We start from the raw sequence: 27,578 nt of genomic DNA, 5'->3' as shown, positions 1-27,578 counted from the left end.
GGAACAAAGCACTAAAGGGAGAGATGGTTCATTGCGCAACATGGCTGCAACATACTGCGCGTTAGGTGAGACAACCGTGCACACTGCATTTAGCCGGATCAGCATCAACTGCAGAATGATCCACAATGAAACTATGCTTACTGTAGCGTGCCCAAGAAGGCTGAAAAGATTCTGACTGTATCTATCAAGAGTGATGGCGATATCTACCATGTGATGCTATCACCGTACTATGGTGTTGATTAAGAACTTCTTCTTCTTCTTCTTTGGCTCAACAACCGATGTCGGTCAAGGCCTGCCTGTACCCATTTGTGGGCTTAGGCTTTCAGTGACTAATTGATTCCCCCCCATAGCAGAATAGTCAGTCCTACGTATGGCGGCGCGGTCTATTTGGGGATTGAACCCATGACGGGCATGTTGTTAAGTCGTACGAGTTGACGACTGTACTACGAGACCGTTGATTAAGAACAACCACGTTATATTCAAGGACACGTCAAATTAGAAGCAAAATCTGAAAAATGTGGGTCGTCAAGAGTAAATAAAGTAGTTTGCAAGTAAACGTGAATTTAGTTAATTTATGTGGAAAGGCTATAACAGTGTTGAACCAGTCTTTTCTATAACAGTATAGATTGGAATATTAGAAATACACATTTGGAATGGTTATTTGAGGGGATATGTTCACTGTCGAAATCTGATATTTGGCACAACAATAACAATTGTCTCATACTCATATACCCATTCCATTGAATACTTCAAACCCAGTTTCAGGATAATAAAATAAAATTTTGACGGCGTTTTTGGAAATGACCTTTTTGAAATTTAAGACCGGGAAAATTTACATTGAATATGTTCTATGCATCGATTACTTATTACCTAACATATGAAACATAAGTCGAAAAAAAGAGTAGAAATGGAATTCGAACCACGTGCAATATCATATTTTTATAGTTCAATCTTACATCTATGGGCACAAAAAACACAAAATGGATTGAAGCAGAAGTGAGCATTTCAAAAATTGTATGTTTTTAAGTACGCAATTGGGATTGGATCTAAACATGTTGTATATGTAGTAGCGGCACCCTAATTTTTTTAATCCACTGCACATCAATACGTTATTCAATGAACGCGTTGTTGAGGCTACTATTTAGCTATGCTTTCCATAAAATCACGCCGATAACTAAAAAATAATAATCAAAAAATTATACATTTGTGTCAACAGAGGCATGGAACGTATCAGTTCGAAAATACAAAATTGCGTGACTTGGCTCAAAAGTAGCCTCAACGATATTTAACGTTTCTGCAAAGTGCAGTAACTGTCCAAGAAGTTACAAGGTTAACACATTTGTGGTGTAACGCATTAGAACAAATAGGTCCTTGAGTTATGGTTGTTGCCACTGAACGTGTAGAGTTTGAAAATAATTCTTAATTTGAGGACATCCGGTAGATTTTACCGGGCCTTAACTAGTCCCATATAAAAGCTTGCGGCAAAATCGCATGCGGCGAGGTTATGACCGTTCCCTAAGTAACTTCAAAATCAAATATTTCGTCATTTTTTCAGTCAATAATTCATCATTTCTTCCAATAAGGGGATTTTCTGCATAAGAAAATGTTCTTTTAAAGTGAATTTTGAAAGCGGATGTTGTATCTTCCCCAACCCTTTAGCTGTACCTCAGATATTTCACCTTTCAAATAGTTCATTTCGCTGTTTATTTCACCTCGTGGAGCCAGGCGGTGATAGTATTGTTTCCATGTACTCAAAAATGTTTTAAGTAAATATAAAGACGAGTAATTTCCTCTTGTAAAATAGTTTCTACTTTTCGGATGGTTTTGAAAAATTCATGAGCAAAATCTGCAAGTTGCAATCATAATGATTATGCAATTTATGTAAAATGCAGCTTAAAAGCTTCTGTAAGCATAGTTTACCATCATCTTCGTACAACAGAGTGCATTAGTGCTTTTTTCTCTCATTTATCTTGTTATTTCTTATTTTCAAATTGAAAAGTTGATTGAAGTTCAAGATTTACAGAACTTTCACGTGTACAAATATCTCAATATTATATTTATTATTTTCTTTTGCTAACGCAAAGTATATAAAACAAATCCAATCAAAACTAACTTAAAAGTTTCAATTGTAGTAATCTATACAGTATTGTTGATTGTTATTATTGTAGTCAACATTATGCGAAGGAAATTCTACAAAAAAAAACTATGCACTCGCTGTGTCATGAGATTGGCAATAAATAATGACACCTCCATGTGTGACGAAACGATTAATATCTGTGCGACCAACTCGAAGCATCTTAACAAATGATATCCTCGTACAAGAGCTTGAACATAGAACATGAAATGGGTCCGCTACAACAGCTACGATGAAGGTAAGAGCATGTATGCAACGTGCCAAACCAAGAAGAGGGATTAATTCAATGGTTGTGTAACAACTTCGAAGAGTAGAATGGTGTACGATGAATTATTCTTCATGGTACATTCTAACAGAAGTAATTAATATGCAAGCTACGATAGAGCATTGATTGAAGAGGCTCAAACTACAAACTTGCTGTGCTTGAAAGATTTTAATGTAAATGGGGGGGGGTGTCTAATCGAAGCGCGACTTTTAAAATAATTTGATAACTATTATAATTGTTAAAATTTGGTAAATATTTAATAAATATTACGTAAAAATAAAATGATTTATGTAATAAATCATCGCTCTAATTCTTTCTAAACAAAAATAATTTAAACTATTGCACTATACAACAATGTCTTTAATAATATAATGGAAGACATTTACCTGTACAAATGAACGTATAGCTTATTCTAAAACACTAAAAACATGATAGCAACTAAACTCACTAAATTTACATACATCTTTACATAAACCGCTTACCGCCAAAAATGGCGCGCTCCGGAAAGGTTCACTTTCCCCTCATTTTGGTTCATGATTGCATTCATTTCTCGCTCTTTGTTGCCACTGTAGGTAATTTGAACTTTTCCTTACATCTTGTCACAGCTGATGCTACTAAATTCGTTCTTTATTTTTGGAATGCTTCTTCTTTATACATGTATTCATTATTCCGAAATTTTCACGAAGTAACTAGACGGCTAGTACAGAAGAGCAGAGAAAAAGCCGAATGCTTCAAAAGACGAAGCCGAGGAAAGCTGCTGGAGTCAGTTCCCCGTCGCACATGTCACACGAAACAAGTCCTTCGTCAGTTTCTAGCGAGCTTTCGGTTGACGATGTTACTGGCTGTAATGGTAACGACCCAGGATCGATTGCAGAGCGTTAACTGTAGTGATTTAATGTATATGTGGTAATGGTTGTGTCAATGCTACGGTATGCATATCTCCAAGCATCCTGACTAACCGGAAGTTCAAACAAGACTCTGCAGTGGGTGAGCCGAAAGCAACTGAATGGATAGTAGCATCGATCATCGTCTTTGTTGTTTGTGAATTCTGAAAATAATTTATTTGCACATATTGCTTAGTTTAAGCTATAAACACAAGTGTCACGATTCACAGGAAGCCCTCTGGCGTAGCGAGGCAAATGTGGCATTGAAACAAACCAACAGTCCAACACCACCAATACAACGAGCGAATGCGATTCTTCGGTGGACGTTGATGTCATAAGCTCGGAACTGGGCAACGTGTAATGGTGAAAGGTTAATGGAGAAGCTAGCACATAAGTCCTAGCAAATGTGGCTAGTGCGAAACTTTGCGCGGGAAGGGCTGGTGATTGTAATCTTGGCAGCTTGTGAATAAAAGATGAGACTCTGTTGCGTGCCCACGTGTCGGTTTGTTTGTGGCCGGCTAGAGGGATTGATCCGTGTGATAATGCCTCTATCCGCCAGTATTAGCACTCCATAACTATGCGTGTGTAGCTATTTGAATAGTGCGTCCAAATTATAAGCGTTGTATTCTATCGAAGCCAGGGGTTAGAAGGGATTGATTGTGAGACGATTTAAGTGGTTGCTTCGCACGAAATGAAAATTAGATCATTCATTCAATGCCCTGAGAAAAATAGCTACTTACAATGAGTAGCGAATCTTCTAGCAGCTGCCCTGGAAAACGGAACAAATAGTGCAACGGTTGTTTTCCACAGAGCAGCACACATTCCGTCGGTCGTGGCAAAAAACTCAGCATAAAAATATTATTTCCAGTAAATTTCAGTGAATTCTTTACTCCTTTTACGTTGATCCATCACCGTCAACGTTCTCGGAAGACTTCAAATCAATTCTTTTTCATCGGTGTTGCTCCAGTTAAGTGAAAAACAAAACCCAACCATGGGTCTAACAGTCCACGGATTTCCGATAAACTTGGTCGTGACTGTCGCACACAAACGTTATAAGAACCGTAAAAGCAACTTATGTTACGGGAGCAACACCCAGTGAATGGTAAAATAATATATTACTAGTGCACAACAAAAAAGAGTTGTCTGAAACAAGCAAATCTTTCGTGTGATCGAACATCGAGGAACGAAAGCACAACTTTTCCATGTGGCAAAATGCAATTTCCTAAATCGCAAAACCCATGTCCACGGGAGCGGTGCACGGGCGAGTGAAAGAAAGTGATTTCCATTCGACAACAAGTCTCGTGATGCCTAGGCAGCAGAGTTGTAAAAGTGTACTAAAAAAATAATTTTCCCCGGTGGTTTCCTCATACAACTGCTGCTTCTCGAATCATCACAATCGCTTCAATCACCGCGTCGGGTGTCCTGCCCGAAACCAACCCGTTAAGGGTTACTGGTGGCGTAAACTTACGGAACCATCGGCTCTAACAAGAAAGAAAAGCGCTTACTCGTTCGAGTGTAAAGATTGCTTAACCGGAAGCCAAAGTTCGAACTTGTGTTGTTCTGTTCAGCGCAAAAAACCGAAAACGCGAACAAAAATACCATCCGAATAGGACGTGCGGTGTTGGTAAAGTTTGTGCCTTACGGAATTGTGTCGAAAGAAGGGACAAAGTTTTAATTTCCATAGTAATTATTTTTATTTTAATCTTTAGTAGAATCTACTATTGTTAAATGGCGTTATTTGAGAGCAAGAGAGAGCACGAAATTTATTTTATGTTTAGTATTGTAGTGGAATAGCGTTTCTTAGCAGTGAATGTATACAAAAGCGTTTTTTGATCATTTATTTACTTAGCATGAAAACCAGTGAACCAGTTGGTGCGAATACTGTGTGTGAATTTTCATTTCAAGTGCAACAGTGTAAATGTATTTCGTGCATGATAAATTAAACATCATTGTGACAGCTAACCATGTTTGAAAAAATGCATTCAATTACATTGCACTTTCCGCCGTTCGATGGGCAACGGAAAGTCGTGCTTGTGCATCTGCACCTAAACTAAGGCAGCGCATCGTGTTTGGTGTACTATTTCGATTAAGGGTGTGGTTTCGTATGCGTGTGCAACTGAAGCCCCAGGCGTATCTGGAGGCTAAGTTATAACAGAAACAGGAGCAACAGCAGCAGCAGCAGCAGTACAGGGAGCTGAAACAAGCCATCATCCCATTTGAAGCCAATTCCCGCCAGGATGGACATCGATATCATCGATATCCGGACACTAGGCTACCTTTCCAGTACAAGCACGGTAAAGTTGGATTTTTGGTTTTCGATTTGACAGCTTCCGTTATTTGGCGTTCCCGACGGCAGCGAGGCAAATATTTGCACCCATTCTTTTCCACCGTTCATTCTCGATCGAAATGTTGGTCAAACCTGAACCAATTCAATCAATCTCCCCGTTCGTTGGTATAGTGAAGTCGGGCAGCACTGGTACTGGTTCTATAGCGATTCAAATCCGACGTAATGCCGAATGAATTTGATTTTATAATTCCACATAATCCTTACGCTCTGTTCTGGTTGATGGATGCAATTGATGGTGCAGAATCCTATTGGACGCAATATAAAAAATGGCCGAAAAAAATGAACTGAGATTATTGTACCACAACACACAATATTCCATTTATTTAATTTGGTCTATTTTCCGCACATTCGTATACTCCCAGTACACATCTTTGATCAATATTGAAAATGTAAGATTGCTGATATTAAATTCATTCAACCTAGCTCTTGAATGGAAATTTTTGTGAAAGATAGATATACACAAAGAAATCGTAATTGACGGTAAATGCTTATCAGATCAATATTGAAAAGATAGAACATCAATTAATATCCACGTAATGGAACGTATTTTTTTAAACTTATAATGCTGTGATATCGGGATAATCTTTCATTGCAAAAGAAGTAAATGCTCATTGTAGAGCATTTCCTACGGTTCTGGCTTTGTAAATGGCAAGATCTCATTTTAAACAAGCTCTTCAACTTGTGCTGTGAAACATTCCAACTGTCGTTGTAGGCTGTAAGATGAAGTTAATATGTCTCTCGATGCCTTGTTAGATACACCAACTAATGTTTCGCGAAATGGAAAACTTCCTCAAGGGCAAGAAACGATTTGTCAACGCTTATTTGTCCAATTTTATGATTGTTTTGTATGCAAAATTAGCAGCTTCTACTTCGGAATTCGCATCGAATGGGCGAAAAGTTATTTCGTAAACACTGCTCACACAGTCACGGTACACAGAAATCATAATAATTATACCCGGCGCCTCCATGGTTGTTTGCTACAATCAGTGCTTCATTACCATTATTTATTCGATACCACACTTCTTACGGACTCTCATAGCGCTGGGATCAACGGAGTCGAGCAGGCAAAGAAGAAGCGTTGGTGGAATCGTTCTGTTCTTCGAGAACACCAAAGCCTAACCGAACGATGAACCCATGTTCGAAGGTCCTTCTCGATCTGCGTCTGCTGAAAAATCTTGCTAATGTAGTAGAGAAGTAGAATGAATAAAAAGAATTATCATCAATTAACTTGCGAATGGTACGCTGTCAGTATACCAGCAACAGATGGGCTTAGAGGCCTAGGGAAAAGGAAAAGCGTACAAGATAATTTGTTTATCTGGTAGCGCATAAATCGTGGTCAGATTTTTCCTTCCTCAAATTTTCGTGTTGGTTCCGGCACTGAGCTAAGTGGTGAAACGTTCGCTATATCGCTATAACGCTGCCGTGTTGCTAGACAGTAGGAAATTATGTCGAGAAAATTTTACTTCGAAAGCCCCTCGGCTTAGGGAATGTTTTTACAAAGAACGAAAAAAAAAGTTACCATACCGGTGGTACGTTTGTGAGATTAAAAGTGGCAAGCGTTATTGGGAGAAAATTTATCATCATCATCTCTGACATCAATGAGGGTCATAATTTGGATTCCCTTCGGCATTGTGACTTTCGCGACCGGACACAAGTATGGTTCCATCCCCGAGGTCCATTAGTAGAAACGAAAGTACGTCTTATTTTTATGACTCGCTTCCCTTCTATTCTTTACACAAAATGTGGTAGGAGGTAATCTGCGGAAGCTTCCATTTCTAGCAAGGAGCAACACCTCAGCATTTAAATGCGCGGTAAAAGCATCTTGCAAAGAGACGTCAGAAGGGGGCTCCGTTCGTGTTCGTCGCACGGATCCTGTTTGTAGGGCGGCATCGGGTTTTGTCTCATTTTATTGTAAATATCACGCAAATCGTCTATCTAACAAGTCGACGTTGACAGGCGCTAAACTGTTGAGCGCTAGGCTAGGTTTCATCGAACCTTTAATTGCATTTTAACTGTTGGGTTGTTGTTTGTTGGAGTTGTGAAAATCGAACCGCTTGCGACTGTGTTGCGCCATAAAAATAGATGACAACAATTTAACCTCGTATTGTAACTTATTTTTTGCACATATTTTTGGTGGCTCTCAGCCATCTATCTTAATTCGTTCTATCGACGTTTATTTTGCAATCGATGTGAGAATATGTCACAGTGGCATCGATTGGCGATACTGTCAGTAGAGGAAAATAAATTTCCCTCCGGCACGTAAATGATATACTACCAATTTCGTAGGTGAGGGGTGCAATTTGAATCCATTTGTCACCGTTTCCGTGATTGTTCTGGGTTCGCCCGTGATGCTCTGAAAGATGCTGTTGGTTTATCTCAGACAGATGGTCATGGGTAAAGCAGGTATCGTAGTAAAGTTTAACACTTTTGTCTTTGAATCGTATGCAAGCTTTGGTTTGCGTTGTATCTTGCCATTTGAATCGAAAAATGCTGTGAGAATAAGAACTTTCGTAGCAGTCGATAGGTTGTACGACAATATGATATGTGTAACACGCTGCTATTATTATGAAATATTAAATTATTTAATATATGTATATATATAGTATTAGCTTTTCTTTGAATGAAACAACAAAACATTTTCTGAGCTGTAATGTAGCGTCAGAAAACGTAACAATATAACAAGATTTCCGTAAACATTGACACGAAGTGGAATGTGATTTTCTCGACTACAGCTCAAAACCGAATGTGTCACGCAATAAATTCATCGACCTTTTCCCTGCTGTTGTAACTTTCTTTGCTCGCATTCTGAAATGTACACTTGAAGTAACGAGTTTTGCACAGTTCGTTCTAAACTGGCTGCGGGATAAGCTGTTGCGGGCCGCGATCGAGCAGCGCAATGCCGTATTTTAATCAATCAAACGCCATTTCACTTTAGCACACCCGCTATGTTATACGGCAGGATTGGGGAAGTAAGCTCTTTTGGATGGCAAGGTATGACCAAATATGTTTTGTCGTCTTCGCAGCTTCTCTCTCTCTCTCGCTCTTTCTTTCTCTTCGTTTTCGGAAACCTTTTAATAATGTTTTAAAGTGAAAGTCTGATACTAATGATTTCAAAGGCATTTTGCAGAAAGTAGGTCAAACAAACTTGCACTAGTTTTTGGGTGGTTGTAAACGGCTCACACTTACTCGCAGTGGAAGCGATCAAAAAGGACCCTGACAGCAGCACCTTAAAAGGCCGACGAATTGACGTTTAATTTCCTCCTAATTGCTGCCAGTGTCATGCCATCGACGATACGTTCCTTGGTATGATATTAGTGAAGCTCTAGCCAGCTCTAAGCTCTGAACAAAAAGTTGCACAACTGAGGAACGGGGAATTTGAAACGAGCACGCCCAAAAAGTATCCGAAAAGAAATGCCAAGGTTGCAAGAACCCATCAGGGGGTCTGTTGGAATCTGGAAAAAGTATCTATTGATAAATAATAAAAAGGACAGTAATGACTTTTCGCTTCCGGTGCGCCTAATGGTGTACGTTAGCCAGAACGATCAACTTTACAGGCAAACCAGAGCTTTGAACCAACCAGTCAGCGTGAACCACTGCCCAGTTGATCAAATTCTCCTAGCCTCTATGTATTGTGGCCCAATGTAGCGAATAAATGAACCATCAATCAGCGCTCTTTTTGTGTTGCTCTGGAAACCGGAAGAAACAATGTATGTGAACAGTGATATCGCTGCAAAAAAACAGGCCTAGCGTTACGATGTTCTGGTGTAGATTGACAATTGATTAAAATGCGCAGCGAACGAGAAAATAAAGAAACGGTTTCTCTCAGAGCGATTGATGCAGCAGACGCTGAAACAAACGCGGCACGAAAAAAAGCAAAATTACACAATTTTATCTCAGTTTGAAACAGTTGGCTTGAGTTCTGCCCTTGAGTTAGGGTGGACAGAGTAGAGCAAAATACACGAACGTTACTAGTACAATATGTTGGTACTGTACATAGAACGTATAACAGTACACGAATCATAAAACCTCGATTATACTAAAATCCTAGAGAGCGAAAGAGTGATGTATTCATTGGTAGTGATTACGTTTCGCTCACCTAAATCACGTTCACTCGTAATCGAATTGGTTTTCTAAAATGAGTTTTTGAATACCGCAGCCCGTGTTACACACGTCGTGAGAGGTGATTGAATACCTTCGCAATAAGATTAGCGTTCGCTTTATGTACTGTACTCTGCAGTTGTACCATTTGGTACCGTGCGGGGATGTAACGGTAGCAACGTATATACAAAAGATACACTTTTTTATTCGTTCTTCCGAGCGCGATGATACATTTCTTTGGACGTTAGTTGCAGTTTTGACACTACCGACACTGTATGTACCCACTTGTATGTCCCACTGGTATGTTAATCTCGTAATCCATCGTAACCGAGCTGTGCTCATCGTTCGCTGCGTCCCATGTTTAACATTTTGGAAAGTTCTTTCTAGGTGCGCTTATCATGTCTAGTGTGATTGCAATAGTAGAAATGGGCAAACCAGCTTTAAGCTAGTACATGAGGAACGTTTGTCGTCAGCGAACGCCGCACGTTCAAAAGATGAGCACCTCGCAGCCACAATAAGGCGGGTATGTTTGCAGCTCCAGGTGTCAGCTCTGTACACTGCATGTACTCAGAGCTGACATAGCAACAGCCAAGTAGGCGAAATGTATCGATTTCGTGCATCAAGCAGCTTTAACGTATGGAAACGAATGTATAATTTTGAGTGTGTTAAACTTACTATCTCTTCTACGTAATATTAATCTTTAGTCGCATGGAGCGCTGCCATACGAAAAGTGGCAAACTTTTCAATCAGATTAGATGCAAATTCATTTCGATCGAACTATTGAACTTGCGCTGTGAATGCCTCGGATTGGAGCATCCGCTCTGGGATTTTTCCTTCTGGTTCACACGCGTCGCTCGGTGCACGAAAGCGTAAACAATGGAAAGCAAACAACGCTCGCTCGAGGCTTAAGTAGTGGTTGGCTGTTTAATTAGTGTAACGGTGGAGACAAGCGCGTAGATAAGAGTTTCCTCATGGAGTGTCTCTTTTTACACCCCGATTTTGTGCTATCGTTTCAATGTAGTGGGATGATTGCATTGCTCATCAAAATGTTCAGTGGCAAAAATCTACGCTCAGTTCGCTTGCCGAACAAGCGTTGTACATATTGTTGCTGCGAGTATATCGTACCTCTAAAGTATAATTGAAACGATTTTTGGTTACAACATAGCGATGCTAATTATAATTTTTGTACTAGGCTTAACTTGCTTGTTTTATAGTTTTGATGGTTTTTGGTAATTACAAAGCACACGTGAGTCAGAAAAAAATACCATGATGGCTTTTGCTGTTAAGCCGAGAGAGTTTCCACGAATATGCTTAATAAGTTTTATTTGGTTAGCTCAGAGCATGAGTATACCTGTTTTTTCTCATTTTTTTTCCATACTGGATAGTGCATTTCATACAGCGCAGCATAGTTAAAGGAATGTAGCTCGGATGTTCCCATGGAATAGGTAAAAATGGGTTTTAATTAAAATCCAAACATCAAGAGCTACATGGAAACGGTTGGCATTAGTACGCGGGAAAGCAATTTAGCATAAGATTGGCTCGTTAGCGAATTCACTTTACCTCTCAGCGAGCTAAAAACATCACCTCTCGTCCGTGCGCCAGATCTATCATAGTCATCGAACAGCAAAAACATCGAAATCGGGAGTTGTGCAGTGGGGTGCAAATCTGAGTAAATGTTTCTCCATTTCCGAAAGCGGATTACCTTCTGGGAATGGTTTCCGCCATTGGGTGCGATTTAAAATCACTAGCTGGTCAACCTGGCTGGAGCTTCCTGCCGCTCCAAACGCTCATAGGATCGTTCCGATGACGACGGTTAGCACTTAAGTGACGGTTTGCAGTAGGAGAGGGGCAGTTTTTGCACGGGACACATTTGAATTATGCATTCCCGACAGCCAGCGGAGGGTTAACGGATGTTGCCTGCCACAATACGGCACCTAAAAGTTATACCACACGTCATGATGCCGTACATGGGTGCTCAGAAATTACTCTGCTATGTCCGTTGCAGACGAAACGTTTCTCGCCGCGCCTTCGAAGTCAACCATGCTTAAAATAACGAATGCGCAAAACATCCTATCCTATCCAGGTCTACTCTGGATTCAGGGCTACAAATTGATTCCACGATGGATAGACATTCCATACACACTCCCGAAAAGTGTGGATAGAACTGCATGAGCTCATCTCGATGAGACCCCTGGTGCCGAACAACTATTCCAGTTTCTCCCACGATTGCACTTTATTGTGCAAAATGGACGAACACTTGGCATGCACCGTACAGCCACTGGCTGTGTCGCACTCTTAGTTTGGTTTATTGGAAATTTGTCGAAAATCCTTCCCTGCATGAGACGACGTGGGCAGACAGTAGGTTCAAAGGTGCCTGGTTCTAGGAAACAAAGCGTTTAAAAGAGATGGGTATCGGAAAAATGGGGAAAATTCCACTTTTCCCTCCGATGCCGATGCTTTGGTGTGAGCGATATTACTAACAACTAGTGATGGGAATTTCAGAGCACACCAAAGGCTCCGGAGCCAGCTGATTCAATTCAATGAAACGGCATGTACGATAGCGTAAAAAACGAATCTAGCTTTTCCCGAGTGTGTAAGCTTACACTTGTGGTGGGTTATACCAGTGCTCTCCAACCTTTTTATGTTCGCGGACCACTTGGCTTAGAAAATACATTTTCAACAATACTTGGCCCACATCGATTGAGGGCATGCATTTTGTAGAGTTTGTTCAACGTTTTTGATCAAAAATATGTTTTTATCTTATTATAGACATGCCTGTTGAATACTTAATCTTGATTTTGGAAAAAATGCACGATATTTATAGTACAGGTATTCCCCGATATACGCCATACTCGATATACGCGATTTCGCTGTACGCTATTTTCTATATTTGATAGTTATTTGAGCAAATGTACTAATTTGGCATATCGAATGTCAAATTCAAATTAAATTCCCTTTTGGTCGAATATTAAAAACCATTTCAAAGGTTTAAAATTGAATCTTCAGTTGAAATCAGATCAAATAAGTAATTTAGTGGCTAAAATCTACCATTTCAAGCAAAATTATACGAAAATTGTGTATAGTTAATGGTATGATTAATGCAATAATTTGACTGAAAACTTCGAAATTCGACTTACGGTAATATTCGAGATACACTATTGCCTCCGGTGCGCATTAATAGCGTGTATCGGGGAGTACCTGTAATAAACTTTTCTTCTTCAAAAATAAATTCTTTCGTAAACCACATCTGTTAACCCCTCGGACCACAGGTTGGAGACTACTGGGTTATACGATTCATTTCATGACCGACTCGGAGTCGGGTGCGAGCAGGAAGAAATCGATCCCGACCCGTGGGTGCAGCGGGTGCGCTAGGTCGGAGTCGGAATCAAATTCGACCTGTGGGTGCAACGAGATCGGGTCGACCCGAATGACGAATAGCTGCGAAAAAGCATAAGCGACTCCGAACCGTTGGTGCGGCGAGTTCGGGTCGGGTCAGTCTGACCTGTGGTTGCAACGAGTTCGGATCGACCCGAATGATAGGTGCGAGAAAACATAAACGACACCGACCCGTTGATGCAACGAGTTCGGGTCGAGTATTGAACCTATATTGACCCGACCCGACTCGAGCTCGCTGCACCAAGGGGTCGGAGTCGCTTATGCTTTCTTGCACCTACCAGATTCGTTGCACCTACTGAACCTACTAGTACCTTTTGGGTCGACCCGAACGACTCCAGGTCACTTACGGATGACTCCGACCCGGTAGGTTCAACACTACCCGCCCATCACTAGTTCACACCCGATGTGATTTCAGTATAGACGACACGTCATGCATAGTGTAGCACTCGTTGGTCCGACTCCCTAAATTGTTACAAATTGTTTTTGATTGATTTTTATTGGCGCACTATGTTATAACCGGTTCTGGTTTGGAACCTGCTCAGGAGCCGTTGGTTCGGAACCTACTCCGGAGCCGACTATAAAAATGTCTAGCGACGGTCGGAGCCGTTTTGCCCATCACTACCAGCAACATCGACAACAGAGAGAGAGAGAGAGAGAGAGAATGACAAAGAGCAAGAGTAAGAGAGAAAGAGAAATGATACGTTCAGCTCAATAGACCAGCATCGAACGGTTTGTCATGTGACCTGCAAAGAAAGCTTGCGAGAACCATATACTTCTAGGGATAGTTTGCCATGTCAACAAACGAGAATGCTTCATGGATACGTCAGAAGCAACTATGTCAATCTAAAATACATGCACATTGATGGTTAAAGGAACTGTACTGTTTCTACTGTTTTGTACTGTTTCTATATACGATGATTTGCATGGGAACAAATAATCAACAACTTCTCTATCAAAACTAGTTTTCTCTGCAAAATTACCTTAATTTTTGTGCCATATAAGAAACTTTCTCACAATCTAATGTTAATGATCTAATGTTTGGTCGAAAACATATTTCACAAAATAACAATATTTGAAAAATCGATAATTTGCACGATAACCCTGAATTTAACTTCCCTATCCTGTTTTAAATTTTCGTTCCTCGCTGATGCAAAGATCAGTGCAGACTCTGATCAATCTATAGTGAAGTGCGAAAATGTAAAATTATATTTAACAAACGATTTTTTTTCTGTAAGTGAACCATACGAGTGATAATAATATAGAACTATCCATCTATAATGGCGATCAAAATCAGTTCCATAAGCTCACCTGTGTTTTATTTAGCCACCTATATTCAATTAAAAAGCATGCCAAATAAAAAGCATTCATCTATTGAATTCCGACTGTGGTTGACTGACAGTTCAATTAAGAAGCATTCGTTTGAATGGAAAACAGGATTTCGTAAAATTCATAAACATGTTAAGGCCTTTTCTGTATGAAAAAATACACAAAAACTTAACAGCACAAATTCCAAGTTCGGCCGGTGAGGTCCTAGAAGGCTATGTATCGTGAGGCCAATACTCCAATGGTACAGTCGTCAACTTGAACGACTCAATAACATGCCCGTCTTGGATTCAGAACAGAGCCTAGAATGGACCGTCCCCCGTAGGAAGGATTGACTATTCGGCTGCGTGTTAATGAATTAAGTCTCGAAAGACTGAATAGGCCGGCATGTTCGCGTAAGACGTTCCGCCAAATAGAAGAAAAAGAATCGTGAACATACGTTCATCCATTCTTTGCAATATTTTGATTACAACATGTTTCGCAAGTGCATATCACTTCATGATTGTTATATTGAGGTGATGGAAAGACAGCACATATTGTCTATCAATAATACCATCTTTATGAACAATTTCCCCGAATGCATTGGGGATTTTACCGACATGTTTACATCACTGCATGACAACATACTGAGTAGAAAGGCATTCATCGACAAGGGCTGATAGCTCACTTCAAGTAAAGGATTAGTGCATCGATTATTTTCTATTCCATTTGACTAGCTATGGATGTGCGATTGGTATGTGCTTAGAAAATATTGCTATCGACATTGATAGCGACTGAATACGATACCATTTTTATATATTCTATTCCTGTTTGGATTGTGTATGTGACAATTGTATGATGTAATTTGGTATGATGACAACTCTTACGCTTTATGTAAGTCCTTTCCATATCCTTTAGCCATCATAGCAAAGGAGCAACATTCTATTCAAACGTGCCAACCTCCTCCCAAACCATACCGTGGTGATTTCTTTTCTACTTTGAATACACCATACGGTGAACGGGAGAGGGAGGCGATAATGCTTTAACATAATAACTATGTGCGGTTAGGCGAGGATCAATCAGGAAGAAATCGTAACGTTTTCCGTTTCATACTTCCGCCCGGACTCTCGTATCAATCATCGAACGGACGTAAATGTCGATGACTGTCCCCGACAACTCGTTACAGTGCCGATTCATTGTTCAATCAGTGTTCCTGAAGGCGTTTCGTTGTGTCTTATATTCCTTCCGCGTCATATGGTTGTCACGTGATCCCCTGCAGCAACGAACGTTGTGAGTCGATCCATGCTTATCTTCGACGCCTGTTTCACCATGCACAAAATGGTATGCCATGGCGTCTACGGCCATTAAGTGAAGCGTTACCGCCGTCGATTGCTGGACTACTACTTCTTTACTTCCTTTTCTTTCGCTACAACATATCGCAAGAAGATCTGGTTCAACGATATTACCAACAAGAGCCTGCAAGCCATATCTTTACGAGTTTCGCCTTACACTCAATGCACACCGTATCGGACTGTTTCACTTAAGGGTATAAATAAAAATAGCTGTTGAAAGCAGAGAGTAAACAAAAAGCTTTCTTCTATACTGTGGAAGGTTCATAATAAAATTTTATTCTTTTCACACATTCAGCGGACCATATCTTATATTTATGTTATTGTTAACAAATTTTGTCTAACAAATATGTTATGAAATGGTATCGGGGGAATTATACAAGTCAACAAGCCCATTCTGAACGAACAGAAATTTTATCCGTATTATACAAGTTTGATAGAAAAGTCTCAAGCCCCGATGTATTTTTCTTTCGTTGACTCGAGACATTACTGTCCATGTACTCTATTAATGGTTTTTATAACAAATAGCAAAAATGTTAAACCATCTTTTTTTGTTTGGTGCACTAGTTCTTCCAAATCTGCCATGGAAGTAAACATTTCTATAATGTTCATATTCCTCCTGTGGATGCTTTTATTCAGACTCTTGTTACTGTAATAATTATTCCTTTTTGGATGCAGTTTCTTGCAATTGGAGTTGTATACAGTATACGCTCGATACTTGATTAAGTGCAGATTATCGAATGACGTTTTGACGTGTTTTTTCAACTTCTTATTTTTGTCTAGGTTAATTGTTAACTGAGAAATTAATATGAGTTAATTGTTACATTAGATACATATCCATGTTGTAAAAAGAAAGCTTATAATTTAAAAATAATAGAAATATACTTATCTTTTTAATCATAGTTGCAAAAGTTCAGTTAGAGATGTCAAACACGAGACAAATCGAGTTGTACCACAACCATCATCGTACAAAATCAACATTTTCCAGTCCTTTTTTTGTAAAAATCGTGCCATAAAATTGCCCTTTATTTAATAGATTTTCTTTAGTTTCTTCCACCACATAAGTTCGTTTATTATAATTAAAACTACTTACTGTTTTCGAGGGCTGAATATCCATCGCAGCCGCATTATGTACGCGAAAATAATTATGAACTTTTTCCTGTCATAATTGGCAATCAATTAGACGACAATCTGCTAATTCCACTCACACATGTCTTAGTATTATGTCTGTCCGCACTATTCAATTCCACTAAAATGTACCTATACACCGTTCCCTATTACGTGCACAGGAAGGTGAGTGAAGTTTTCGGTAATGGTTGTCCACATCCCAAATGTCGCTCACTTGCAGAATGTTGGGTTGGGAATCCATCTTCATTATCGCAAGTTGTCAACGATGGTTGGTGGTATTCTATGCACATATACCCGCGAAAACACACATACATAACAGTTGTAGGTGCTTGGTAAGCCACATAGCAAATTTCAGTCCGTGTTGGCATGTTTCACGACGGAAACAGCAGCAACAGCGGAGTACCTTGCGGTGTTTTAGCCAATGATAAATTTATTCAAACGCGTACAGGTATGAATAGATTTGTGGTGAGTGTTGGTGTTTTTTAGCCCGGCGAATGGATACGGTATGATGCGAAATAGTAGCAAATCTCAGTATCCAGATTCACACAGCACCAATCTACGGAATTTGACACCGCGTGCATATTTCACTGAATGGTGCTCATGCTATCATGACTTGCGTTGGTCCTGCTCTTGCCCGCTACTGTTATTGCGGTCTAATGAAATTAATTATGGCTCATCATCATAATTTATTAACCACGATCTCAACGCCTGCACCATAATTCCACGTGACCTGCTAAAAGCCGGCGGTATCACTGTGGTCGAGTGTTAAATCCCATGATGACCAGAGCTACGACACTGCGTGGAAGAGAGGTCCGCTGTCGAACATGGCTTCAGAAGATGCGTTGATCATAAACCCTCATTTAACGTGTTATGCCCAATAATCAAGAAAGGACACATAATAAATATTGTTGTGTAAGCACAAATAAAAATGCCTTTAACATACTAAATTGATCTCGAATTACATGATGCAATCTACTTCAGGAAACTATGATTGTTGATTGTGGATAATGCAGCTATTGAATAACCATCAGAGATATTCAACAACGCAGTGTGTGCATGTGTTTGATTCGAAAAATATAAACTCTGAAATTAGTTCCAAACAGCCCGTTGTGCTCTCTAACAATACAGAAAGGGTTCTAATAAAAACAAAAAGTACACCTAACACAAAAACCCTGAGACAAATCCGCAGGCGATTAGCATCAATCAGCTACGCCTCTGTGCTGTCGCTTCTGTGAAACCGAATTGGGTTCGCACCCTGCGTTTTGGACATAAAAAAGTTTTTTTTTCCGTGCAGAAGAACATCAAGATGATCGAAGAAATTTTTCGTAAGGGAACTGAAACAAAAAAATCAGCATCATCAAGGACGGTGATGTTGCTGTAAAAACTCGTGTGCTGAAAGCTTAACTGTTTTTACTGTTGGTGCTTCTATTTATAAGAAAGGACTTCTGTTCTATGCTTTATTCTTACTTTTGTGATGATGCGAGAGCGAATGTGCATTATGTTGATTTTTTAAGTTTGCTTTGGGCATAAGGTAGACGAAAACGTTCATCAATCATTCTGACACAGGCAAAGCCAACATGACAGTACAAGATGTGGAGGTGAAACCCCCAAAAAAAAAACCTTTTGTCGTACGTACCAATCCCCTACCCGGTAGAGGATAAGCTTTATGCGTGCATTGAGTTTGTTTGGTAAATTTGCTTTATCCATTTCATGAACAAAACACACACTTTTCTCACAGAGGGTGAGTGCCCTTAGATCGATCAAAAACAAATTACACTGCTATCTTTCATCTTGTTTGAAATCTCGACCTTTGGCTTACATGTACCGTTCCGTTTGGTATAGAGTAACAGCTCCATTAGTGGGTCAATTAAATGTACTAGCTGGATGGAAAAACGCTCAATGGTAGGTCACTAAAACAGTAATTATAAATTAATCATTGATACGCTGTTTCAATTAAAACAACATTAAATCCATATGGTACAATATTAATAATACCACATTATCATCCGTCCTTGTGCTAAAGAGCAGTGCTTTCATTGTTATATTTATGTGCGTGCAATTTACCCTGCTATTTACTGTGTTACACATACACGTTGATTTCTTTTTAATCCTATGAAAAACGGTTGAACAACGGAATAAAATATCAATCTCATATGAGAGTAACCGCTGTATACATTATGTAAGGTATCGCAATAAACTGAAATATTTTGCACAAGATTGATTCACGATTATCAGCAATATAATGAATAATGCATGTTTAAGCAAAAAAAGTTGCTTTTACTGTACATTAAGCAACTAGAAAGTAGGTAGAGAAAGAAACTACTTTCTGTATGACTCTTTTTCGAATTCTTCTTCTTCTTCTTTGGCTCAACAACCGTTGTCGGTCAAGGCCTGCCTGTACCACTAGTGGGCTTTGGCTTTCAGTGACTAATTGATTTCCCCCCATAGCAGGATAGTCAATCCTACGTATGGCGGCACGGTCTATTTGGGGATCCAGCCCATGACGGGCATGTTGTTAAGTCGTACGAGTTGACGACTGTACAACGAGACCGGCTCGCAATTACATAATAAAAACAATCGAAACGAATCAGATTTTTTGCGTATCACTGTCACAATAAAGCTCTACATTATCAGCTCTTCTCGGTAGCATAGGTTTTACTGTACCACATAGCACCATTGTTGTACCATTCATTGTACATCTGTAGCTATTCCTTTTGCATACGAGAGAATTCATAATTACGTACATGGCAGACATATTGGGTTGATGAGTAGATTTTAAATTTAAAACAAATATACTACAAATTAAGTGAAAGTCCAAAAATAGTGAAAGTAAAAATAGAACTAATAAATAAATTAATCTGAATTAATGTATGTTCAAAATAACAAAATAATTAATGTTTTAAATATATTTCCAACTCTTTTATTGACCATTTTGTAACTCGTAATGCCGAGAAATAAGCCGGTCTCGTAGTAAAGTCGTCAACTCGTACGACTTTGACAACATGCTCGTCATGGGTTCAATCCCCAAATGGACCGTGCCGCCATACGTAGGACTGACTATCCTGCTATGGGGGAAAATCTATTAGTCACTGAAAGCCAAGCTCACAAGTGGTACAGGCAGGCCTTAACCGACAACGGTTGTTGAGCCAAAGAAGAAGAAGAAGAAGTGAATGCCGAGAAATATAAAAATTCTTTATGGTTAACTGGCAGTTTAAACTGTGCATTATTAGAGAGTTTTATAGGAACAAACCAAAAACCGTTAAAAATAAGAAGATTTGTTCAAAAGATATAAAAAATATGTATGTCGAAAAGATATAAAAGGATTACAATGGTGCTGAGGCTCTTGCGTGGTTGAAGTGAACAAATTTGAATTAGAATCTGGTATACTCGTTACAAGCCTACCTGTATGGTATGTCTAGAAAGTCTAGATACCGTTGGTTTAAACCTGTGGCCTTCGGCAAGCGAAAATTTCATCACACCTCCCACTTACTTCCAGCAGGACAATCTGGATGTTATTTCGTTTTTGATCTAGTCACCGAGTGAATATGCACTAGCCTGCCCCTGGGGCCCAATGAAATTGGACTTCTAGTGCATGGTAGCCGCAAGAGTGGAGAGATAATGCCTGTGAAGCGGCTAGCAAAGATATTACCAAAGGAAAATATTGTCTAGCGAATGCGGAAATGTATTCTGCACGACAACAGCACGTTGAGGTAAAGCACTAAAGTTCCGTGGTAGAAGAACAGTTTTTTTTCCTTCTGGTGTCAGAAATCATTTCGAGTTTTGCTCGTCATTCAATCATAACCACATTAAGGTATTTGACAGCCCGGGTGTGGCAAAGTAATGGAATAACCGACCGCCCATAGCATCTCGAGTAGCATACGAAAACGTCAGCAAGAACCCTTTCACTTATATTGCAACCACCGTACACGCAGGGTCACCTAGCATGGTCCTAAGTGAACATAGTGGTTTTAATGAATGTTGATGCCAGTTTGCTAAGGGCTGACCCGTGTTGAACCATCGTAAACTAGACCAAAACTGCGCTTACCAGGAACCATAGGCAAATGAAAGTTTAGGTAAAGGAGGCTGAAATTTTGCAGTTTTCCATTTCCACAGGTACTCTATTCCAATCTCCATTGTTCTCCTTGTGGTCATCCATCATTGCCACCCAGGCACACTGTTACTCCATACTTCTACCGAATCCGAACAATCGATATATTTCTCCGCTTCGATAACTGGGAGGTAATCGGAACGTAGTACAGGAGCTCGTTAAGAAAATGTCCTTTAAGTGGCATCAAATATGAATCGCCAATTGATTCGGACATAAATAGCAGCGTAAGTGTGTTTGTGCTCCTGTTATGGCAATCCACCTTATCTACTGACAGGTTGTCATACGCTGTATTGGACTATAGAAGCCATCAACGTACAGCACGATGAAAGCTTTTAACGAGCTCTTTCAAACCACGAGCTGCATGACTCCGTTGTGCCAAGTTTGAAGTGATTGGGATGTTTCTTTGTTCGCCAAACGAACGAATTGGAGATAGAAATTGTTCTCCTCAGAAAATCTCTTTACCGTTTAGTTGAATTTGACGTTTGTTATAACAAAAGGTAACTTACCAAGGCAACTAATGCTCTGAACTCTGGAGCTTCCCCACAGTCAACGCTGGGATAACGATGTTTCGCCAGACTATTAGGCAAGGAGGCATTTCGGCTTATAATGATTATTGGTTGTGTATACATCGAACCACACCGAAGCACCTTTATCGAAAGGTATTAAACAAATAAAACCGGTTTATCACACAATTATTAGCAATAAATTAAGATATTATACATTCTACGATTAGTGATGATTGATTTCATTTTATTCATTAGTATATGTCTCTAAAGGTTGCGTTGAAATATTATTATGTTTTATATATTATATTATATTATATTATATTTCATATTGTTTTATTTATAATATATTTTATATTGTATACATATATATATATATATATATATATATATATATATATATATATATATATATATATATATATATATATATATATATATATATATATATATATATATATAAATATCATTTAGTTCAGTGTTTTTGTTAATTAAATTTTATAGAGAGTTTGCGTTGACAACAATAATTTACTATTTCAATTGATTTTACGTTTTATGTTCCTTTTCATGATCAATTATACAAGGTGGGTTTTTTGCTATGACCTCAGTGATACACCCTTCTGCTTGCATCTATATTATTAAAAATTATTTATCCTTTTACATTGCATTATTTGAAACACTGCTAAACAGAAATACCTTAAAAATGAAACCGCATTCATATTTCAAGGACTTTTCTTTCTTTTGACAAACCGTCCTTGACCGAAGGAGAAATATCTGTTCTAGTCACTAGACTGTGATTTTAATTTCATCCACCTCCATTACTATTCTTTCTGTAGGGATCCATGATCTTGCTTCCTGTAGGGATAACTTCGCCATACCAATGAATCAGAATGTTTTGAAATGTTGTTGTTGTTGGTAACCAACATCCATCTTCGTTCTATCTTGTTACCCTTTCCCGCTTTTCTATCGTCTTCTAACTCTTTCTATATGTTTTCTCTTCTTTTGGTTTATCTGCAACTGCAGCGGAATATCTAGCATTCCAAGGATAGCACGAGAAAAACCAATATTTAATGTAGCAAACTGCTGGAATGGAAAACATATCCAGTAGCGGTTTGGAAGAATGCCTTCTCATTTCAATATCGTTTTGGATGTCTTTCGATATTGTTCAGTTTCTGTAAAGTTATTTCGAATAAGTGGATCTACAAGGAGGGGTTGACAAATATTAAATTATCTTTATGATTAGGCTTTTAGGTAAGAACAGAAATATGATAAATTTGGCATTACCTAATCTCCTGAAATCTGTCTGTATCATGGAGCAGCGACAAAATAAAATTGGTAGAAAGTTAACAAAATTGATGTTTGTTGAAGATTTTTTGTTAGTATTTTTGAAACGATTTATGATTGTTGTATTTAAAAGCCATTTCTTGTTAGGTGCATATAGACAAAACGACTAACGATCTCATGCAAAAAAATCAAATCATTTTTATTTTTATACAAAACAAGATACTGTACAAATACCTCAATGATTGCTGGATTTTATGATTTTTTTTTGTAATCTTTGTATGTCCTCTGTCTTCATGGCCTTAATTCTCAATTGAGTAATTTCTGTTTTGGGTTTCGTTTCGATGATGTCCGCCTTGACTTCATTCAAGAGGTGGTTCGTTGGGAGCTAATGCTCCCGACTTATTTGAAGGATTTACCGTAAAATAAAGATAAGGTATTTAGTACATTTGTTTTTGATATGTCCGAATTACTTCGGACTATTGCCCACAGGTTCTAGTTTAAAAGTGATTTATTCGGAAGTCAACTTAAGAGAGAGAGTGAGTGATGAGCTATGGAGATGCTTTTATACCGTATGGCTGCTATTTGTTTTCTACTGCATTTTCGTTTTCCATTATGTCTGTGGTAACTGGGATCCAACAGCTTACAACAATCGGTTTAATTGTTGCCGATATAATTTGTTTCGATCACCTGGGTAATGATCATATGAGTAAATGTAGACTACACATTACAAATCAACTACAAATTACTTATCATCTACATATTAAAGGAATTTGGATATTTGACATGAACTCTAACATCCTACATTATATCCATGGATTGGTTGATTTGCAACCAAAAATAAGTATTACACAATGTATCCCAATTTAACAATTCATTGAACCAAATCTAATTCAATTTATACTACGGACGTTGGTAGTGTATGAGTTGAGTATCATCGCAGGAGTTACGTTTCGACATAAATACGGTTAGGTTTTTCCTATTTCATTACCAATAGCTGTGTTCATCCTCGCATGGTATGTTTGAATACTTGAAGGATCAAATGATGCTAACAAACAATTTTATCGCAAACAACCACCTCGTATATGTAAATTTTTTGGCTATTGTGGCGGATTTTCTCAAACAGGCATGACATGAAAGCACATGAGACAATTTGCACCGGAGCGGAAAATTTTAATAACTCAGAATTTTGTAAGTCTTGAGCGAACGTATGGTACATGCAAGAAACTTTTATCTAAAAGAGTGACGAAAATTTGGTATTTCTGCTCATGGTTTAGTCACATGAATGTAGGATAAAAATATAAAATTTATATTGTTTTTTTTTTTAAATAAATGATACAGCCAACCAAGCCGTCCTTACGAGAAATATAAAAAAAAGTTTTTCAATAACTGTACTATAGATGAGTTGCCATGTTATTGTTTTTTTTCATGGCATACATTTGACATCATCATCATCATCATAACTGATCGTAACTGTTAGTTACAGTTGGCTAATATAAGTATAGTATCTATCGTGGGGTCGAGGAGTCCCGAAAAAAAGAACCCACCCTCCGCCCACAAGTAAATTTGCTTCTCAATCCTTTGCTCGTTTAAAATTCCTCATATATTAGAAAGGCCTGTGACCGATTCGTGCCGCCACTCGTGTTGTCATATTGATATTTTTCGCAGTTATTGATTTCGTCTTTTAATGTTTAAAATGTAATTTTAATAAAAAAAATATTCAAAAATGGCAGTTTGTCAGTCGAGTTAGTAATTTCACGAGAGCATTGTAGCGTTATCGATTATGTTATCAGTAATACTATACTGAATCAGCATTCCTCTCGGAATGAAAACTGTAGCGAAAACTGCATTGAAAATTTATAACTGACATACTACCATCTCCGTGGTCCGGTCTCGTGGTACAGTCATCAACTCGTGTTTTTAGTTTTTTTTTGCAATAGTCCCATTGCAACATTGCTTTTTGCGCAACAACAATGAACTCGCCAAAAATTGTTTGCTTAACCATTTTCTGTTATAAGCGTATAGAATGTCTCGATAGCCTGAGTTACGCCAAAAAGAACAAGCCTAAACACTTTACTTAATGATTAAACTAAATCGAAAGCTAAATTGAATCCGTATAAACAGCAACTCTAACATAGTGGTAAAAGTTGCAAAATTTTCCTCTTTTTCCTGAAATTTCTGTTTTTCAATATGAACAATCATAGGGAGTTTAAAACTATTTTCTAAAACCGATCTTTATTGTGATAGTAGTGTCGTATATTGTTTTTAAACAACGTTTTATATTAAAAAATAAAAACATGTTTATAAAACTCATCACATGTATGCTTCATAAGTATTTTAATCATGAAACGTGTAGCTAGACTGCTGTTATTCGTTGATTGCACCTACACGATTACAAAACTTGAAACTTGCTGGTTAGTATTGAAACAGTAAGAAGAAGTAAACCTCGTGAAATGAATGAAGTTTCTCCTTTTGCTGAACCGTATTCTCATACATAATTCATTTTTGATAGATCCCATTAGGTAGGTGCAAGGGTAGTAACAGTTACAGGGTATAGCGGTAAAACACGAACATGTATATTGAAACCCTGTGCAGTCCAGTGCAATAGGTTAGAATTCCTTAGTCCCATGCACGAAGCGTTAGGGCAATTCTTTTCACGTTACGTAAACCTGCCTCCAAATTCTACCTATTTTTCGCCCCGTCCATTCCGCTGCTGCAATGCAGTGCGTGATAGAGTCCTGAGAGAGTTTCATACTACGCTATGTCGTTTACTGCTGAGAGCACAACTAGCCAAAGTTACCCTGATGAATCTGCAGCAACATTGCCGCCGTGGTATATATGTCTAGGTTTTATGCCAGAAGGTAATGTTGTATAGGGGTTTTATGTGATGCGACCCTAACCTTTAAAATAAAGACGATGGAATTCCAACAGTGTATTGCAATGCCTACAACCTAGCGTCCGCACATTTGCGTGAAAACATTCGCCGTGAAAAAAATAGTTTATACGTGGACTTTTCATCGCATTTAATCGATTTTTGTTTTACACATCACAGCGCAAAGCTATTTGGCAGTGTGTTTAACGGTGGTAACGAGATTTTTTTTTCTTAAAATAATAATAATAATGTCCTAAAAACACTACTTGACATGGTATGAGTACAGTGTCACTTAGCAGAATGTTGAAGTTATATTCTAAATTGAATTGAATGGAGTTGAAGGGAACTGTAAATGAATTTCTTTTGTAAATCATATACATGTCTCCATATCAACAGTTTTATCAACCAAACCCATTCTACCATGTAATCAATTATAAAAATGAATCCAGCCTCCACGCAAATGGCTACTTCCTTAATCACACAAACAGCACAAAAAAGCTTCAATCCATATTGAATCGCTGTTCTTGGTTCATTTGTGAAGCAAAAGCATGGCTGCATGTTAAGCAATTCATTTTCTGAACACGTGGATCAAAAATCACAATGGATGACTTACTTCTTCTTCTTCTTATTTCACAACCTACGCGATTATGCTGGCCTTTGCTTTTGAGACATATTCAGTACCACGCAACCGAATAGTCAGCCCTTGCATATGAGCAGGGGCAGTCCAGATAAGTTAGTCTTAAGACCATTACGGGCCTATTGCTAAGTCGTGCGAGTTGACGACTGTACCATGGGACTGTACCAATGAAATGTAGACTTACTTAAATTCCAATAAATAACGATAGCGTATGCAAAGTTCGAATATGTTCTCGATACATTCTTATTGTCATTTTCACCATTGCATTAAATGCATTATAATAAGTATTGACAACTTAAAATATATGATCAGAGATGCTACAATTTGTATACAGTGGCTCACAGAAGTTTGGTTTGGTAAATTATTTTTTGGTAGAGCTATTTTCTTTTACTGTTGTCAATTGATTGAATAATTAACTCAATTAAAAAAGGGGTTTAAGCATCAATTTGGCAAATTTTTTTATATAATAAATGGTTGAAGCCATGTTTGAAGCTCGTAATGGGTTCAAGCTCCGGATAGATCGTGCGCTTATACGTAGGACAGACTATCCTGCTATGGGAAATCAAATAAGTCATCGAAAAAAGAATAATGAGTCTTTTCTATCGAATTGATAGTATTTATTTGGTAAACCGTAGGAATTTCAATATGCTTCGTTTGCAGTGCAGTTCTTAACATGTTGTTAAGTCGCGCAAGTTGACGACTAAACGATACCGACTCAGAAAAGACACCTTATTATAATGATAATAAATTGATTTGATAATTAGATATGGGTTTTATAAATCATATCGTTGTCTTCAATCTTACTCATGTCATATCTTGAATCAATTGGTATTTTTTCCATCTTACCTATTTTATTACAAATTTTCTATCCTTTATTAAATCATGAGTTAACGAATCCTTCTAGAATCATTTAAAATCTGTTAATACCCATAATTAGTAGACAATATGATTTAAAAAATCAGTTCAATCTATCATCCTATTTTTAGTGCAACGTAAGGAAGTGTTTTACCAATTTCCCAAAGGACTTAACAATAATTTATTGATTTAATATATGAGTGGTTCCTAAAGGCAAACAAAATTAAGCCTTTTAGATTTCTCAGAATTGTGCGATAAAGTTTTCCGTGTACTATCTCTCCTGCTGTCTATTCGTTGATTGAAGAACCCCCTCTGGATTTCGAATGCACGGAAAATTGGATCGTACTTGAGTGCATCGGGATTTAGGTGCCGAAAGTTTTCTACCTGTCGATGTTCTTCTATGGCATTGGGATGTAAAC

At 38.3% G+C, this 27,578-nt stretch overlaps 1 protein-coding gene and 1 long non-coding RNA gene across 7 annotated transcripts in view; one reads left to right on the top strand and one right to left on the bottom strand.

The window, feature by feature from the left end:
* Positions 1-3,183: 3,183 nt before the first annotated feature.
* Positions 3,184-27,578, top strand: part of LOC120894174 (dopamine receptor 1) — a 68,225-nt gene continuing 43,830 nt past the window's right edge. Inside the window, exons 1-2 of one of the 6 annotated variants that reach the window (XM_040296607.1) lie at positions 3,184-3,249; positions 5,133-5,577. In XM_040296607.1, coding sequence (XP_040152541.1) covers positions 5,521-5,577 — 57 coding nt within the window. In that variant the 5' untranslated portion in view covers positions 3,184-3,249; positions 5,133-5,520. Of the gene's footprint in view, positions 3,387-4,062; positions 4,386-5,132; positions 5,578-27,578 lie in introns of those variants that run through there. The other 5 variants (XM_040296602.1, XM_040296604.1, XM_040296606.1 and 2 more) reach the window with 5 other exon arrangements.
* On the bottom strand, positions 22,445-23,399 carry LOC120894176. Its single transcript, XR_005738178.1, has 3 exons — positions 23,033-23,399; positions 22,799-22,817; positions 22,445-22,713 (listed from the first exon to the last, which is right to left on the bottom strand). It is a non-coding gene; the product is annotated as an uncharacterized LOC120894176 (long non-coding RNA).

The sequence above is a fragment of the Anopheles arabiensis genome, chromosome 2 (assembly GCF_016920715.1).
Source record: "Anopheles arabiensis isolate DONGOLA chromosome 2, AaraD3, whole genome shotgun sequence".
NCBI lineage: Eukaryota > Metazoa > Arthropoda > Insecta > Diptera > Culicidae > Anopheles > Anopheles arabiensis.
This window is presented reverse-complemented; position numbering and strand designations above follow the sequence as displayed.